Below are 19075 nucleotides of genomic sequence, written 5' to 3'. Positions count from 1 at the left end.
GCACACTCTCCCAGATGTACAGCCACTACACCCACTTCCATAGGCTATACTCAGGGACGGAAGGCAAAAGCTAAAGCTATGCCTAAATATTCTTACCGGGGAATTGCAGAAAGGCGCCTTCCATTTTCATCCACAAAGTGCCCTCCAGCGTTGAGAACCCAACAGTGATGCAGTGACATCAGCGAGTGGCGTGCAGTGGTGGGGCTGTCTTTCCCATTCTGGCTGTCTGCGTTCTTCAGAGGAGAGAACTCGTCTTCTCTCAGCACTTCGTAAACCACAAATTTTCTAGAAGAGCAAGAAAGCAGAGACAGCTCTGGTAAGTTGTTGTTTTTTTTAATCCATCAAATTAGAAGGAAACCAGCCAAAGTTCAAGAAGGTTCCCAAATACCTCAAATTTTACTGTGACAGGCCAGCCACTCAAGCAAGCATGCATGGACATCCGTTTCCAAGGTGAAGGCCAAGGACTTGTAAGAAGCAAAGAGAATCTTTCTCCAGTCTTCAGAAATGGACTGCAGATTTTCAGTTTCCCTCTTTCTAGGCTGCGAGGGCGGTCCCAATCTTACACACAAAGGGACAACTGAAGGCACTGTGGCAAAGAGGGAGCTTCCTGGGAGTTCACCTTGGCACCATAGTAGAGGTTTAGTATACAGGCCACATTCTCCTCTCCAAGAAGGCCCCCTGCCCTCTTGCTGGTTTCCTACTATGACTGCCTCTGTGCTAACAGTTGCCACAACAGTCTCAGGATGCAAGAATGCTCCTCACCCATAAGTAAAAATCTATTCTCAACTCCTCATGCAACGTACTTCTTTCTGCTCCAAACTGCAAGATTAACTTAGTTCCTCTCTTTGCTAATCTCAGCTAGTTTCTCAGCAGCTGAGCTTCCCAGCGGACATGCCTCATATAGTTTGTACCTTCTACAACTGTGAAGATCCAAAATTAGGTTTCTTGTTTTGAAAGTAAAGCTAACATACCAAAATGAAGTTGCAACAGGTAACACAAAACACTCTCAGGACTAGGCAGAGGAGCAGCACAAAAGGACATACTTGGCAAACTGGAAGATGTCAAATACGAATTTCTCCATCTTAATCCCATTTGGTTTGTCTGGCTTCAGAGGCTTCCCAGTGGCTACATCTATACACGGGATCTTCTTTTGGGCCACGTGGTGCTGCAGCTGAGGCTCGTAAAGGCTGAAACATCAAGGGAAGAGTCAGCAGAGTCTGAAGCACACAGGGAATCAAGGGTCATTAGCTAAATGAAGCCTCCAGGTACCAGATGTTGGGGACAGAGAATGGGGAAAGACATCACCTTCATGCCAGGCTTGTGAACCATTTGCACGGCAGCTGAAAACCAATACTGAATGAGATGGACCTTGATATAACAACACAGTTCTTAGGTTTTCATTGAATATTAATGTATTTCCAGCAGAAGGCGCTTGATATCTAGTTATTCTGGCACAAAAGAAGCCACCTATCCCAAGTGTAGGATATTTGATCCACACCTTTGCTTTACCTTTTGGCTGCAAAGGTAGAAGGTGCCATTTTCTACAGATGATCTGCAGTTAGGACTGACTACCACTTTTTACACACCCCACCAGCAGCAACTAGTACAAATCTCAGTGCAATCAGACTGCATCAGGATGCCAAAATCTCCACTACTAACTTCATGGTTTTAATGCACAATTCAGGTCCTCTGCTATTGACATGGAGCTCTAAACACCTCTGTTCCTACGTATTAGGGACCATTTTCTTTCATCAATTCAGGCTTGGACACAATCAGCATATGATGCAAAGCCAGAGTATTATTATTTTTTTCTACGTTTACTGTTCTGACTGAGACAAAATAACATTGAAACTGGAAGTTAGAGCTTTGTGGTGGGCCTAGCAGAATGCTTCCATTAAAAAAACCTTGCCACTTCCATAAGCAAGTGCCACTGAACTTCCCAAAATACTCAGAACGGTTAACCAGTGCCCCACTTCTCGTTCATTTCCACCTTTAAACTGAAACAGGGGAACAAACTCTGCACAGGGACATAAACAGAGCAGAATCAAGTGGTAAAGCTTTTTCTAGCTAGAATGATCGCCAGATTCAGGGTTTTTTTTGGGGGGGGGATCTCTGTGGACCCAAAACAATAGTGCTGGGATGCAACCTGTGGCGCTGTAGCTGTTACTGGATCACAACGTCTATCACCCCTGACCACTGGCCATACTGACTGGGGTTTATGTGAGTTTCAGTCTAAGAACAGGGCCACAAGTTCCTAATTCCTGCAGAATCATGTTCTGAAGGAGGCAAATCTAGCTGAATTCTGCTGTTAAAAAGCGAGAATTCGCTGTTCTCCCTCCCCCCAGGAGTGAATTCAAACATGCAGCTCCTTGTCTCCAGCTGCCTGAAGTGCCATATTTTTCTGTGTATAAGACACCCTCGTGTTTAAGATGCCCCCCCCATTTGGGGGAACTCCAAAATAAGAAAACACCCCTTATCACTACCCGTGTATAAGACGAGCCCCAATTTTAAACCTTTTTTTTAAAAAAAACACCCTAGTCTTACACACGGAAAAATAATGGTAGTATAGTTTAGGAAAAGATTTACCCCTTGATTCCGCTACATGTATAAACTGGCATTGTTTGCTAAAAATTTGTGACACAAAAGGAAGGTAGCAATGGCAGATATATGAGGATAGATAGAAGGAAATGATATGTAAGAGCTATTCCACTCCTGTAGGAGTGCATCTCAGGACTAAAGGATGCCCGTACTTGACAATGTCTTTCAGAAACTCCAGGGTGAAGTAGTGGTTGGCTATGTTCCCAGCATTAAATAGCAGCCGGCCATCAGGACCCCTTTTCTGCGCTGTGGCCAGAGAGATCTCACTGTACTCCACCACTTGGTAAACGCCACCCACTCGGCACACCACACCAACGGGCTCCGTGGGATTGGTCTTCTCAACAACCTAATAGAGAAGAACAACAACAGTTTTGTTGTACTTAGAAGGCTAACAAACTGATTACAGCATACACCTTGGTGGGCTTCATCATATGCATGAACATACATGGGTGCTATTCTTAGGTACCACAGTATAATATGAACAGAAGAAGAGCCAGCTGGATCAGGCCCACGGAGTCCAGCATCCTGTTCTCACAGTGGCCAAGCAGGCGCCGGCGGGAAACCAGCAGGCAGGACCCAGCGCAAGAGCCACTCTCCCCCCTGTGGCTTTTGGCTACTGGTATTCATGCATGAGTAGAGAGGAGGGAGACAGTGGAATCAAAAGGCAATAAAAAGTAAAGTCTGACAGTTCAATGAAGCAGCCATTCACAAGATAGAAGAGTGCAGTTACACCTAGTTGCACCTAACACTACCCCACCCCCACAAGGTCTTACAGAGTCACCTTCCCAAGCCTGATAACTCCCTCTCCACAGCCTGCATCAATATTGGTTACCTTTGCTCCACAGTCTGCTCCCTTCTGTACACAGAAGCCAATGAAGCGAGGGTCAGCCACTTTGACTAAAATATTGTCAACACAGTAGACATGGATGCTGCCAATGCCTCGCTTTTCCATGTCCTCCACAATATGATGGGCTCCCAGAGCTCGGTAGAGACCACCATTACCATCTTTAGGAAGGGAGAAGAAAAGGAAGCAGTTCAGTAGGTCAGAAAAGTTATTTTTTCATATCGGTTTTTGTGTATCTTTTTTTGACATGACCCACCACAAAGACAAGTAAAAATCCTAAAAATTCAGCATTACTGGTAACACAGAAAATATCAGCAGCATCACTGAAAACCTTAGTCTATTCCAAATTCCTTTCGATTTTTAAAAAAATTCCTTCCCACACACAAAAGACAGAGAAAACCATCCCCCCTCTCGAGAGAGCTCTGTAAGTGATGGTGTTTCAGCTGAGGCAGTCTGTCTTCTTCATGGCCTCCAATGTTCCCCTGGGTGCAGCAGGACCTTGTCCAAAACTCTGAGGGGCCAGTGAGGTCCACAAAGGAGGCAGCATTCCCTTTAGGGCTTTTAAAGGTAAGAAGCAAAACCGTTAACTGAGCTCCACATAGAAAAGCATTTCAGCTCTATGGATGAGCTAACTGCCTTCTGGGCAATCCAAAAAAACGACACAAACATTAATCACTAAAAGATTTGTTGGGCAACATATCAGATGCTGGGGCAGTCACGATGGCTGCTGCACAAATGATAGCCTATGCCTCCACAGCTAATCTTTCATGAAGTATGGAACTTCCTTTTTAATAAAGGTTCACACTAAACGCAAGTGTTAAATCAGAAAGAAAATGTCTTCAAGATTCAGCATTTCTATGCTTGAAGTATCTGGAAGCTGAAAATGTTGGCTTTGAGAAAATGACCTAGATGGCACTGTGTAAGGACAAAGTGATGTTGGGGCCTGGTTATAGGGTTCAAGAATTTTCACATATTGCCTTACATAATGACCTGAAAGCTCTTTTATTGAGCTAATAAAAAATAACCAGATGAATAAGCATGAGCAACTTCTATGTGTTAACTTTCTGAATTTGGAAGATACTGAAGGGTCTTATTTGGAACAATCATAAAAATAATAAAAGAACGGTTGCTCAAAGTTTGGAAAAAACCATACTTGTTAACTTAGTCACTACTGAAACAATCAAATTTGGAGCCCTGTTACGCAATGCCACAAAAATACAAGTTAGATGGCAAATTTTTAGTGTCTCACTTATTATAGTTAATGGTGTTATTCAAGCTTAGCTGCTGGTTGTCATGATTCTCTATGAAGTTTGGGAGTCTACGTCTTGTTGGTTTTTGTATGGTATTCCTATTTTCTACATTGTTTTCTTTATAATCACAATCTGTTCTATTTTTTGAATGATAAAAAGGGAGGAGTTGCTTTTGAAAGACATAATGGGGGGGGTGAAGAAGAATGAGGAAAAAATGACATTTTTAATTGAGGCCATCATGTCAAACTGTGGATTTGCACAGACTGCTCAGGGACACGACTGGGAAACAAAACATGAGAGCAGGAAAGAGGCTTGCTGGTAGCCTCAGGTATTAAGCAGAAGCCCCAGCTGCCCCTTTCCTCGGCACCTTTTCTCATCAAGTCACAGGAAGCAAATTACGGACATAGCAGAAGCTGATGAATGCTAGAGCAAAGAGGGGCAATTGCCAATATGGGTTTGGAAAGGGTTCCTATAGATGTTGCACCTGGCGCCATAGAAACTTTGCCTTTCTCTTCCAAGAGAATTTTCCCATCAAAGTCCATAGCAGGCAGCATCCCTTGCTGGAAGAAGATCACATTCTCTTTCTTTAAGCCAAAGTATTTGTGCTTCAGGAAAAATTCTTTAGTCAATTCCATTGTCCTACCACTTGTCATGATGTACCTGAATGGCAAAAATAAAAGAATTATAGATAATTAAGACAGGGAGCATATCATATCATCATCATCATCATCATATATTATATATTTATATCCTGCATTCCCCACATCAGAACTCAAAGTGGCTTACAAATAAAACAAGAACTGCTACAAACATAGAAAAATCTATCATTGAAAAACAATAGAATTAAAACTAAATAAATCTATAAAATCTGTTTAAAGCATACACATAACTATAATAAAATCAGCATGGCACCAGCCTTTCAACTAAAAGCAGTCACTTTCCCAAAGCCTGTTGGAAAATGAAAGTGTTCACCTATTATGGGATACAAAGCTCGTGGCCTTTCCTTGCTCCTAGACATACGTAGGAACCTTCCTCCCCAAAGGGCCAAAAGAAGCCATGCACTCACAAGTGTTATTTCACAGCTTTCTTATGGGCTTTGAAATAATTCAAAACTGGGCCAAGAGATCTTATGCCAACTTATAGCTATTTTACCCTTGCACTGCAACTTTATAAGATACACCCCTCACTGTTGAAGGGCCCCAAAGTACTCTTGGGGGGGTGGAGTGTGTGTAGGGGTTGATGATGGAGAGGAAGGGAAAAGAATGTCTTCTGCAGGCAAGCTGTCTTCTGCTCACACCACTGCTGGATACAGCCCTGAAAGCAAGGCAGCAAAAGCTTCTGAACCAACAAAACAAAGACCACTAGCAGGGATCATCTGCTTCCTCTTGCTCCTGAAGAACACTGATAACATGACTGAAGTGTCCAAGTTGCTTACCATGGAATAACACATTTCAGGCCATGTTGTCTTTCAGCCAGCTGCTGCAGCTTCAGGATGCGCTCTGCTTGGATCTGGAAGAGAGTTTTGTGGGATGGCAGGCCTACATCATACATCCCCTTGGGGTACGAGACACCCAGCCTTGTTCCTTGCCCACCAGCTAGAAGAAGAACAGCAACTTTGTTTTGGGAAATCTGTCGGAGACCTAAAAAAAGCAAGAAAAATAAATGTTACTCCAGTGATTGACAGCAAGCATTTGATTTGCACACAACTCTTTTTCAGGAATGCAAGGCATTACTCAAAGGATCTAACTGATCCAAACAGACGTGCTTCACATAATGAAGCTAGAATCTCTCTATCCTGCTCAAAGTGCCCTTGGAGACTCCAGTCCTCTCTACTACTAAGGCTGTTTTATGCTCTACTTGGAACCAAGAGTAATGAGAAATTCCCTAACATCCTTCTACACCACTAGAATTGACATCTCGAACCAAAAGCTTCACTTAAGAACAAGAAAAGTGATTACAGTTCTGGAGATATTGTTTAAAGTATATTTTTGTTGCTGCTTTTAAGGGGAAAAGGGGGTAGAGCATCACTTTATACATGGGGCATTGTTTAAAGTATATTTTTGTTGCTGCTTTTAAGAGGGAAAGGGGGTAGAGCATCTGTACTCTGTATGACTGCCTTTCCCATCCTACAATACTACTCTCAGGTTTGATTGCTTCTCAACATCAAAAAATCAAAAATGTGTGAACAAGCACATTAAAAGTTACATCATTCATTTTTCAGAGTAGACCTTGGAAGATGGGGAATCAGTGGTTATGCCAACCTGTGTTTGACATTACATGTACAATGCTGGATTGAATCTCAGGCTCACTTGCAAATTCCTTGCCTAATTTCCAAGTTTGAGGAAAAGCAGAGACTGCTGGTTTGGATGAAGTGGCAAATTGATGGTTTGCCTCAAACCAGGGAAATTGGCTAGACATGAGGTTGGGGGAATGGCAAGAAGGAATGTTGCGTGCAAATCTGGGGTTCTCATCAATAATTTTATTGTCACAGGAGTTCAAATATGGGTGTTTCTAAAGATACATTATGTGTTAAATGTTTATTTGGCCTCCCCATGATAAAATGCTTCCTGGATTACTTCCTGCTTGGAAACATGCCTGAAACTATTTAAGCATTTGTTTTATTAAAAAAGGGCACACAGTATAGGTGAATGAGGAACACAGGCAAAGAGACACCTAAGCAGCAAGGCAGAACAAAGCTAACTTGAAAAAATATTCAGTAGTACCAAGTTTTCTTGGCCTGGAGAAGAATGCTGTATTACTCAAAAGCCTGCTTTATGACATTTTAAACAGTTACTGAGACAGTAAAAGCAAAATCCTGCTTATTCTCTTCTTAACAGCAACACAGCTGCTGCTGCTGCTTTTGCAAGTTTTAGTATTTTTCTAGTCCAGAGCAATCAGACCTGAGCCTAGATAATACTTTTTCTTTAATTCTTTACTTCTTTCTTCTCTCTCTGTCACTGCTTCAATCCAGACGATACTCCAAGCCCACAGATCTTACGACTATGGTATGATAGAGTCAGTCTCCAGCTGACTCTGAGGGGAAAGCACTGGGAAAGGTCATAGCTCTTTGGGATAACAAGGAGAGTCCTTATGGACGAACATGCACTTCAGCGCTCCAAAGAACTGACACAAACAGCTTGCTCAAGGGTCCACTGTTTCTACTTTTCCCTGCAGTTTCTAGTGGAAGAGATCATATCAAGAAATGGCACTCAGGCCTAAATCCCTTTGGCTACATAGTAAAAGGAATAGCAGACTCCCACGTAGACCACCAAGGCTCCATGCAGTCAAGACAACCAAGCGGAGAAACACAACAAGACAGAGAAAATAAATCTAAAGAGTGCTATTCAGCATTGTTACTAATAGAATGAAAACCAAGGAACTGGTATGTTCTCCCCACTTTAAAATTATTCATAATTTGGCATTCAACAAGCACCTTCCATGAGAGCCTAGACACATACACAACCATTTTTTAAAATGTTAGTCTCAAAATACATAGATTGCCATTGTATTATTATAGTTACACAATGGTCTGTAAGAAAACTTTGTGAAGTTGTGAGACTTCCCTCAAAGCACATGCGAAAACCTTGCTACAAGGGGTCCCAACTGAGCTTGCCGTAACATCAGCCTACACCTTCTAACAGAGAGTGTTTTCATATTTCACAAACTGTGGATGTTATATAAGAAGTGTAGAGAAGCAAGCCTATGATCTGTGTTGTTCTTTACATAGTCTGTATCACTTCAGGGACCAGGTCTGCTTCCTAGAACTGACTATGTGGCAAGTGGGGTTCTTCTTGTTACCTTCCTGCTCCCAGGCGGACAGCTGGGCTTGGTCCCGAGTTGTGCTCCCTAGCACTTCACGCGGCACAGGTTCCATTTTGGCATCCACGTTCTCCTGCCCTGGCAAATGGCTGCTTTCCTTCATGGCTTTCTGGAAAGCTTGGCTCAGCTCTCCCAGATTCATGTCCTTCAAGTCTCTATACAGCTCTTGCTGCTCTGACACATCCAGTTCTTCCCAGAACCGAAGCAGATGGCTCTGTCCTGCCTCAGCCAAGCATCGCTGGAGCTCATGGATCTCATTGTCCCCGTCCATGGCCTATGGAGGAGAAGAGAACAGTAAGACTCACTGAGAAACTCTTAGCCCAAAAACACTTTGCGCTTCCCCCAGCTACAGCAGCCTTGAATTTAACAATTCACCAGGTAGCCATAGCCAAGCAGGTAGTCACATAGGTGAGATTCAAGAAAGTAACTGATTAGACTGGGAGATGGGTGAGTCACTCCTCCCCACATTTACCAAACTACTTGGGTTCCATGCTAGTGAAAAGAAGGAAACCCTCTTCCTTGTTTATTTATTAAATTTTGATACTGTTCTTTATCCATAGATCTCAGGGCAGTTGAGAACATAAAAATACAAGATAAAAAACACAAAATACATAATAAAAAGAAGAAGAAAAGGCATAGTTAGAAGGCGCTTTCCCTTTTCCTTACTAGCTTGCATTTTCATGCTGGCTGCAGTGGGTGTGACTAATCTTCGTCTATGGCTAGCATGGAATTACAGGCCACTTGCCTCTTAATAACCTCATCAAAATATTTGAAGCCCACTATTTTTGTGTGGAATGATTTACAAAACTGGAATACAGAGCATAAGACATGTTGAAAAGGATGTGCAAGATGCTCTCCTGAATCTTGATCCACGAAGGCCACCATTAAGAAGGGGAAAGCGCCAATTCCAGTGATATCTAAGTGAACAGTTCTGCAGGGGGAAAGACTCCTGGCACAAGGAGGCAAAGATAGCCTAGTTCACATCTGGAAAGGCAAATACTGAAACAGGGTTGTTCTTTTTTAAATTGTGTTTATTTTAGTGCTTCCATCCCATCTTATTTTCCAAAAAAGGAATTCAAGGTGGCATGAAATCACGCAACAGTTAAAAGCAGTATCACATACACACACACACACACCCTTTACAAACAGTAACAAGTGCATACCCCCAATATTACTATAAACACCAATAACACCCATTTCTTTTTTCATCCCCATGTCCTCTATAGAACATATATATTCTCTGCATATATAAGCGCCCTTTTGAAGCACCCCAGAGTTACTGCAACAAACAGGCCAGCTTGCTAGACCCGTACACATGCACACAAACGCCTCACTCGTGTCATCGAGCCACATCATACTCCTGCCACTGACTATGGTAACTTCCTTATAACATGGGGATGCCAGATGTGACACAGAAAACATCATTATGCTGTGTCTATAAAAATAACATTATCTCTCTCTCTGTATATAGATACCGTATATACACACACATGGACAGTCTGCGCTCCTTTTATGCCACCTGCCTTTTGTGCTACTCTGCAAAGCACCGTCAAACTGCATTAACCGTGACAGAAGCCAAATAAACCCCGCTCTGAAATGCCCTGCTGGGGCTGCTCAAATTTGGCACAATCGTTATTTTCTTTATAAAAAACGAAAACGCGACTCCTTGCTCTGGCTCAGCTTGAACAAGAAGCTAGATTCCATGCGATTTAACTCTCTCTCTCCCCCCCCCGCCGCCCCCTCCCGGCGCTCACCTCCCGCGGCGACTCCCAGCGCCGTCTCCGCTCCTTCCTTCCCACCAGCCAGAGCCCTCTCCTCAAGCCCCGCCCCTCTCCACCCACCTCGACCAATGGCAGGCTCCGCGGGGCGGGGAGGCGCCTCTGCCACGTCATGCCAGGTCCCGGAGGAGCCGCGCGACGGCATTGGCTGGGCTCCAGGGCGCGCGGGCGGGGCGGGGCGGGGCTCGCCAGGGGAAGGGCGCCTCGCGCGGGGCGGCCTGCCGTTGCTATGGCAACGGGCCCCTTTGGCGTCATGGTCCCGCAATGAGCGAGGCCTGGTTCCTCTCTCCTCCCATGAGTCATATTTGCAAATAAAATGTATGGCACCCAAACAAGTGCCGTAAGATTATTTAGGGAGTGGTCCCTAAGGCCAGGACTTCCTTCCTAAGCTGCTCTGCTGAGTCCTCACTTCTCTTAAAATCGTCATTATTATTAGTCACTTCATTTCGAAACTGCTTTACGTTTTTAAGATTTAAATCTCAAAACGGTTTGCAACCCACATTAAAACATCAGATAAAACAGTCCAGGATAAAACATTACCGAAGAAAGTCAGAAAGTACCATATACATTCAAAGCAGCGTAATTAAGAGAGAGTGGAAATACTATTTTAAAGATTTCAAAACAAAAGTTTACAAAGGTGGTCAGCTGCACAAGGCTCATTCAACAGCAAAGCTAACGGGAGGGAAGGGGGACTTTTCAAAAGATAACATAACTAAAGGATGTCAAATATAAAATGCACAAGTAAGACAGCATAATTGTTGTTTAGTCGTGTCCGACTCTTCGTGACCCCCTGGACCAGACCACGCCAGGCACTCCTGTCCTCCACTGCCTCCCGCAGCCCGGTCAGACTCATGTTTGTAGCTTCGAGAACACTGTCCAGCCATCTCGTCCTCTGTCGTCCCCTTCTTTTTGTGCCCTCCATCTTTCCCAACATCAGGGTCTTTTCCAGGGAGTCTTCTCATGAGGTGGCCAAAGTATTGGAGCCTCAGCTTCACAATCTGTCCTTCCAATGAGCACTCAGGGCTGATTTCCTTAAGAATGGAGAGGTTTGATCTTCTTGCAGTCCATGGGACTCTCAAGAGTCTCCTCCAGCACCATAGTTCAAAAGCATCAATTCTTCGGCGATCAGCCTTCTTTATGGTCCAGCTCTCACTTCCATACATCACTACTGGGAAAACCATAGCTTTAACTATACGGACCTTTGTTGGCAAGGTGACGTCTCTGCTTCTCAAGATGCTCTCTAGGCCTGTCATTGCCCTTCTCCCAAGAAGCAGGCGTCTTTTAATTTCGTGGCTGCTGACACCATCTGCAGTGATCATGGAGCCCAAGAAAGTAAAATCTCTCACTGCCTCCATTTCTTCCCCTTCTATTTGCCAGGAGGTGATGGGACCAGTGGCCATGATCTTCGTTTTTTTGATGTTGAGCTTCAGACCATATTTTGCGCTCTCCTCTTTCACCCTCATTAAAAGGTTCTTTAATTCCTCCTCACTTTCCACCATCAAGGTTGTGTCATCTGCATATCTGAGGTTGTTGATATTTATTCCGGTGATCTTAATTCCAGCTTGGGATTCATCCAGCCCAGCCTTTCACATGATGAATTCTGCATATAAGTTAAATAAGCAGGGAGACAATATACAGCCTTGCCGTACTCCTTTCCCAAGTTTGAACCAAAAGAGAGCATAATTAGCAAGAGAATTAAAAAAAAAATAGAGAACATAATATTACCATAAGCACAGACCATATTTGTTGCTGTTGTCGCCAATCCTGCTGGTGCAGAATGCTGCAGCATGATTGCTGACTGGAGTGAGGACTTGAGGATCATTCTATTGCTCTTTGGGGCAGTTGTAAAGATGAATGAGATCATAGGATCATATAATTGTTTAGGGAGAATTGTAGAGTTGGAAGAGACCTTGAGGGTCATCTCATCTAACCATCTCCAATGCAGGAATCGCAACTGAAGCATCTGGGACAGATAGCCATCCAACCTCTGCTTAAACCTCCAAGGAAGGAGAGTCCACCACCTCTTGGGGAAGTCTGAACTCCTCTTACTGTCAGCAAGCTTTTCTGAATGTTTAGTCGGAATCTCCTTTCTTGCAACTTGAAGCCATTGCCTCGAGTCCTGCCCTCAGGAGCAGGAGAAAAGAAGAATGCTTCCTCTTCTGTTTGACAGTCCTTCAGATATTTGAAGATGGCTATTATATCTCCCTCAGTCTCCTCTTTTCCAGGCTAAATATCCCCAACTCCTTCAACCATTCCTCATAAGGCTTGGTTTCCAGACCCTTGATCATCTTGGTCACCCTCCTCTGCACATGTTCCAGCTTGTCAGCATCCTTCTTACCGTAAATTGTGGTGCCCAGAACTGGTTACTGGTGTGGTCTATTACTTCCCTTGATCTGGACACTAGACTTCTGCTGTTGCAGACTAAAACAGCATTCACTTTTTTGCTGAATTTCTACAGCCAGGTTTGGGGTAGGAGAACCTTCCTTTGTATTTCTATTAGATTTATGCAGTTAATCCTGTCTAAAAACCAGCGTATGCACCTCATGATCTCTGGGTAGAGAGTCATTTCTTGGTGACTGCGTCTTCTGCTTTCCCACACTTGGATGGGGGGGGGGGAGAGGACTGGGTTATTTTTGTCTGTCCCCTTTTCCACCTTCACCTGTTGTAGGGAATATATTCAAGTGGAGAGAGGTGTGGCATCTCCTCAGAGTATTGCGGAAGAATGATGTCAATCAACATTTGATGATCTCCTTCTACCGGTCCACAATAGAAAGTGTCCTTTCATACTGGTATGTTGGTTTGACATCAACTGATAGGAAGTGCCTACAGAGGGTGGTGAATACAGCACAAGATATTATGGACTGTCCTGTGAATCCGCTGGATGAAATAGCGGAAGAACGTTGCCTCAGGAGAGTGAGGAAAATTCTCAGGGATGATTCACACCCTGGCCTGCACTTTCTTGATCTCCTGCCCTCGGGCAGAAGATATAGAAGCATGATTAGTCGCACCAACAGGGTAAAGAACAGCTTCTATCTGTGGGCTGTTAGGCTACTGAATGAAAAGAGAACAACAGGGCAACTGACTTTCGGGTTTGGTGGGTGTGCGTCAGTAAATGAGGGGAATTAAGACTAAGAGAGCTGGGTAGGGGGTGCTCGTGTAATCTCACTGTATACAAATTGTACAAGTGACAATAAAGTATTTCAATTCAATTTCAGTTCAATGTGCCTTTCTTGTATACACCATTGTGTTTGTGACAGCAATCCCCCAGTACAGGTGTACTTGCAATCTTCTATCCTCGAGGAGCCACCCCTCTCATTTCCCAGCAGAGCTGCTAGCTGCTAACAAGAACATAAATCATTCTTTACAGTTCTTTGGCACAGCTCTTACAGTTTTAGGTATAAACTGACCCACTGGTTTGCTGACCAAGCTACCTATAATAGAGGAACACCAACTGACTGCAGCAGGCAGAGGAATCATTTTGTATAGAATTATTGCATTTGGCTGTGCTCTTTTATCTCTGGTTGGGGACAGAGGGTGGCACTAGGGAGGGAAATGTCGTCGCACCACTCCTTGGTGTGTGGAGTGCCGCAGGGCGCAATCCTCTCCCCAATGCTTTTTAACATCTTTATGCGCCCCCTTGCCCAGATTATCCGGAGCTTTGGGCTGGGCTGTCACCAATATGCTGTTGACACTCAGCTCTATCTGCTGATGGATGGCCACACCGACTTGGCCCCGAATACACTGACCAGATGCTTGGAAGCTGTGGCTGGATGGTTTCGTGGGAGCCGATTGAAACTAAATCCTTCGAAGACAGAGGTCCTATGGCTGGATCGGGATGGCATAGGGATGAGGGACCAACTCCCTTCTCTTGCGGGGGCCCAATTAGTGCCATTGCCTTCCGTTAAGAGTTTGGGTGTAATCCTTGACCCCTCCCTTTCCATGGAGGCGCAAGTTACAGCAACAGCCAAGGCGACATTTTTCCACCTTCGCCGCATCAAGCAGTTGGTCCCTTACCTTTCCTGCCCCGACCTGGCCACAGTGATCCATGCGACGGTTCATCTCCAGGCTTGACTACTGTAATTTGCTCTACACGGGGCTGCCCTTGAAGCTGTCCCAGAAACTCCAGCGGGTGCAGAATGCTGCAGTGAGGCTCCTCACGGGGTCTCTGCCATGGGAGCAGATTCACCCGGTGCTTTTCAAGCTGCACTGGCTCCCGGTGGAGTACAGGGTCAGGTTGAAGGTGCTGGTTTTGACCTTTAAAGCCCTTCACGGCCTAGGACCCTCGTACCTACGGGACCGCCTCTCCCGGTATGCCCCACGGAGAGCCTCAAGGTCCATAAATAGCAACACCCTAGTGGCCCCGGGCCCTAAGGAAGTTAGATTGGCTTCAACCAGAGCCAAGGCCTTTTCAGCACTGGCTCCGGCCTGGTGGAACGCTCTGCCTCATGAGACCAGGGCCCTGCAGGATCTGATTTCTCCACACAGGGCCTGTAAGACAGTTGTTCCGCCTGGCCTTTGTCTTGGAGTCAGTTTGATTCCCTCCCCCTCTTTCTTTTTTCCTTTCCTTCTCCTCCTGCGATGAGGCTACATTTTAATATTTTAATGTTTCAATATTTTAATGTTGTATTTTTAATTTTGTTTTTAAGTTGTAATCATTTAACTTGTTTTTATTATTGCTTGTAAGCCGCTCTGAGCCCGGCCTTGGCTGGGGAGGGTGGGGTATAAATAAATGATGATGATGATGATGATGATTATTATTATTATTATTATTTCATAATGCATTGAAATTGCTTTGTGTAACAATGATTTTTTTAATTAAAAAAATGATATGTCTAAGTCAACAAGTGGGCCCTTGCAAAAATGAAACATGTGAACTCTCCCTACCCCAATACAGTGGTACCTCGGGTTAAGTACTTAATTCGTTCCAGAGGTCCATTCTTAACCTGAAACTGTTCTTAACCTAAAGCACCACTTTAGCTAATGGGGCCTCCTGCTGCTGCCCCGCCAGAACAATTTATGTTCTCATCCTGAAGCAAAGATCTTAACCCAAAGTACTATTTCTGGGTTAGCGGAGTCTGCAACCTGAAGCGTATGTAACCTGAAGCGTATGTGACCTGAGGTACCACTGTATATTTGTGGGCCACTGGTTCATAAATTTATCAGGAAGAATCTGCAGCATAAAGTTATGATCAATGATTCATTTTTAAGGGAGAAATCAAAATATCATGAATTCAGCTGTTATTTGTCAAGTAACAGGCCTTTTAGTTTTTGTTGTGGTTACCAAAACACAATGTACAATTTACTGCTAAGCTAAAGCACACACTCCTTCGCGGCTTGGATTGAATATCTGTTACACAGGGGGATTGCGCCATATGATTTTGGAAACTTTCCTGGTTGACTTGATATTTCCACAAAATTGTGGATGTTAAGATTCAGCCTTGTGGCCATATGGAAGCCTCTTTTGACTTGTGGGAAGTACGATTTTACTTGGAAGAATGTTTGAACTTATTTGGCCCTTTGTCTTCTCGTGCCCATTCAATTCTCCCCACCCCTTTTCTTTGCTGTTCCACTAGTATCAGTTGCTGGCACTCCAGGACGCGCTCTTACGAGAAGCTGACTTACAGCACCAGGCTCATTGGTAGTCCAACTCTGTGTTACAAAGATGTCTTGCCACCGTGACATGAAGGCTGGCAGCATCAACAACCCTGCCATGTGGGAATCCCTAGCAGACAACCACAACGCCTGGAGACAAGCAATCAAGTTGTGTGTCCATAGCAGAGTCACAAAGAGTCAGACATGACTAAACGACTAAAGAACAACAGCAGTGACCAGAGGGAGGAGTGCGGAGCAGAAACGTCATGGTGCACCAGCAGCAGCACAACTGGAGGCCTTCATCTGCCCCAGTTGCAACAAAACATGTCCTTCCTGCATGGGTCTCCACTGCCACAGCAGGCGCTACTATGGTCCAACAGTTTGCCTTCACAAACGGTGAAGTCCTGAGACAGACAGATGCCAAACCTACAAACTCTTATAGTAGTTTTGCTTCGTGATTGCTTTCTGTTTTGTATGGTTTTTCTCAGGGTGCACTTTTTAGTCCTGATGCCCCTTTTCTACGTACTGCACACATTATACAAATATTTTTTTCCTTAAAAAAATTCAGCCTTGGAATACGTTAAACAATTATCATAGTAACAGAGCATGAACTGAATATGAGCACACTACCTCCTTCTTAGTGGGACGCGGGTGGCGCTGTGGTCTAAACCACTGAGCCTCTTGGGCCTGCCAATTGGAAGGTCAGCAGTTTGAATCCCCGCGATGGGGTGAGCTCCCGTTGTTCAGTCTCAGCTCCTGCCCACCTAGCAGTTCGAAAGCATGTCAAAGTGCAAGTATCATAGAATCATAGAGTTGGACTAGACCACAAGGGCCATTGAGTCCAACCCCCTGCCAAGCAGGAAACACCATCAGAGCACTCCTGACATATGGTTGTCAAGCCTCTGCTTAAAGACCTCCAAAGTAGGAGACTCCACCACACTCCTTGGCAGCAAATTCCACTGTTGAACAGCTCTTACTGTCAGGAAGTTCTTCCTAATGTTTAGGTGGAATCTTCTTTCTTGTAGTTTGGATCCATTGCTCCGTGTCCGCTTCTCTGGAGCAGCAGAAAACAACCTTTCTCCCTCCTCTATGTGACATCCTTTTATATATTTGAACATGGCTATCATAGCACCCCTTAACCTCCTCTTCTCCATGCCCAGCTCCCTTAGCCGTTCCTCATAAAATAGGTAAGTAAATAGGTATACCGCTCCGGTGGGAAGGTAAACAGCGTTTCCGTGCGCTGCTCTAGTTTCGCCAGTAAAGCGAGATGAGCGCCGCAACCCCAGTGTCGTTCGTGACTGGACTTAACTATCAGGGGTCCTTTACCTTTACCTTCTTCTCAATAACTACCAGTCTCCAAAATGCTTTGGAGGAGGCAGTGCTTAAACAGCGTGTGAAATATCCAGGCAGGCTTGTTTCTAGTGTATTTTATTTGGACCACTCAAGCAAACAAAAATTCAGAGGGCTGCAGTTCTTAAGATCTCCATGCCCTAGTCACCACTGACATGCACGTGTGTTCCACACTACAGATGCCCAATTTAGTTTCTGCAATATCAAACTTCCCTCCACAGCCACTTCTGGTATTAATCCAGCCACTATATTCTTATTGCACATGCCTCTCAGCTCACATTGTAGCTTTGTCTTGCCTCAACCCCCCACACCTATTTATTCCCAATTTCTCCTTGAACCTTTGTGCTTGGCATTCTTCGGTCTGGAATGTACCTTCACTGCTGTACACATCAATGGACCCCCCAAAATGTAGATTTATAATGAGATACCAGAAGGGATTTCAGATCTAAAGAACATCTTTGCATCAGGCAGCAATCTTTAAACTTCAGTGCCTGTCTGAACTTTATGCTCCCGCCCATCACTAACACTGCAACACTGAAAACAACACAGCACGCCTCACTTAATGTCCCATCACGTGTGTGGGTGAGGCACAGTGACAGTTGTCTCAGAATGACCTAAATGAGTGATCATTACAGCCTTGGTGGGGCAGCACAACGCCCGTTCCCTGGAGAAAGAACTTGGGAGTTTACCAATAATGAAACAGGAAGGATGCTGGCCAAGTGAGTTTTCAGCACAGAAATGTCTAATTTCTTTGTGTCAGTATTTGTATTTCCAGAATTTGTCCAGTTATGAAATATTTTGTTGTATTCACTTACATTTCAAATATATACCAATATCAAATATGCCAAAAGGATTAGGAATAGAGAACATACATAAATAAGCCCTTTTGAGTATTTATATTTCCGCTAATTCTCATTCCTTTTTTTCAGCTTCTGCTTTCGTCCGTGCTTTTGAAGAGGAGTTACTGCACAGTGGCCTTCCTTCGAGGCCAAACTATATACATTATGCAAAATGCATTGTTTACACCTCTTTTTATTTATTCTTGAATCAATCAGATTACTTTGAAAATGGCAATTAATTATTATTTTTAACTAAGTTTAATGCTGCCTGTTTGAATACATGGGGTATCTGCTGAGGTAATATAATTTCTACTATGAAAATTATTTGAAAATGTGGTTGGATAGACCTCTATCTTGACTATAGCCTTGTTGGCCCTCCTGTTGGAGAATGAAAAATCTCTGATTTGACATAAACCTTTGCAGACATGCTGTCCAAATAAATGAACTGTTAGTCCCTTGCTATGTTTCTGGAAGGCTAGAACATCAATTTGGTTGCCTTTAGTGCTTTCATTGACTGTTTGAAGATCATGCCTGAAGATGGGTTCCTTAGCTTAAAAGGTTGGCATAAGGTCTCTTTTGGCTTTTTTACTGATATTTCTTTGCCAAGGATAGTTGGCAACAGACACCAATGTAGTGATATCTAGATATTTCCCCATGACCTCACTCCCAATCCCCAATCCTCTGGGATGGTAGCTAATTGATCTATGCTGGTGAACAAGGCAGCAAGCACTGGGGCCCGCAAATCAACATTGGCCTTAAGAAATATTGTCTGCACCAGGAGCTTTGCCAGGTTTAAGAGATTGAATGAGCCTTGCGAGCTTCTTCAGTTGACACCGGGGGCCACTCAGCACCAGTATCACTTAGAGGTAGGGACAGATGTTGCTTAGTTGTGTATAAGGATTGGAAGTATGACTCCCAAATCCCAACAGAGATGGTATATTCCACTTAGGAGGGGGAATCTTGCCATCCTTTTGCGACTATTTTCCAAAAGGTGGCTGAGTCCCT

General features: G+C 44.2%; 1 protein-coding gene across 4 annotated transcripts in view; it reads right to left on the bottom strand.

Annotated features, from left to right (window-relative positions):
- The window catches only part of UAP1 (UDP-N-acetylglucosamine pyrophosphorylase 1), an 87169-nt gene extending 76822 nt beyond the window's left edge, over window positions 1-10347 (bottom strand). For 3 of the 4 annotated variants that reach the window (XR_014527091.1, XR_014527092.1, XM_083507162.1), the window contains exons 1-8: window positions 10266-10347; window positions 8491-8785; window positions 6128-6332; window positions 5177-5352; window positions 3431-3603; window positions 2751-2944; window positions 1044-1187; window positions 97-285 (exon numbers count right to left, since the gene is read on the bottom strand). Coding sequence is in view for 2 of the 4 variants with exons in the window: in XM_083507162.1 (XP_083363288.1) it covers window positions 97-285; window positions 1044-1187; window positions 2751-2944; window positions 3431-3603; window positions 5177-5352; window positions 6128-6332; window positions 8491-8782 (1373 nt within the window). In the remaining 2 variants the exon portion in view is untranslated. The remainder of the gene's footprint in view (window positions 1-96; window positions 286-1043; window positions 1188-2750; window positions 2945-3430; window positions 3604-5176; window positions 5353-6127; window positions 6333-8490; window positions 8786-10265) is intronic. The other variant, XM_083507163.1, reaches the window with a different exon arrangement.
- Between the last annotated feature and the right edge of the window lie 8728 nt (window positions 10348-19075).

Source organism: Podarcis liolepis, assembly GCF_965112155.1.
Source record: "Podarcis liolepis genome assembly, chromosome: 6".
Taxonomy (NCBI): Eukaryota; Metazoa; Chordata; class Lepidosauria; order Squamata; family Lacertidae; genus Podarcis; species Podarcis liolepis.
This window is presented reverse-complemented; position numbering and strand designations above follow the sequence as displayed.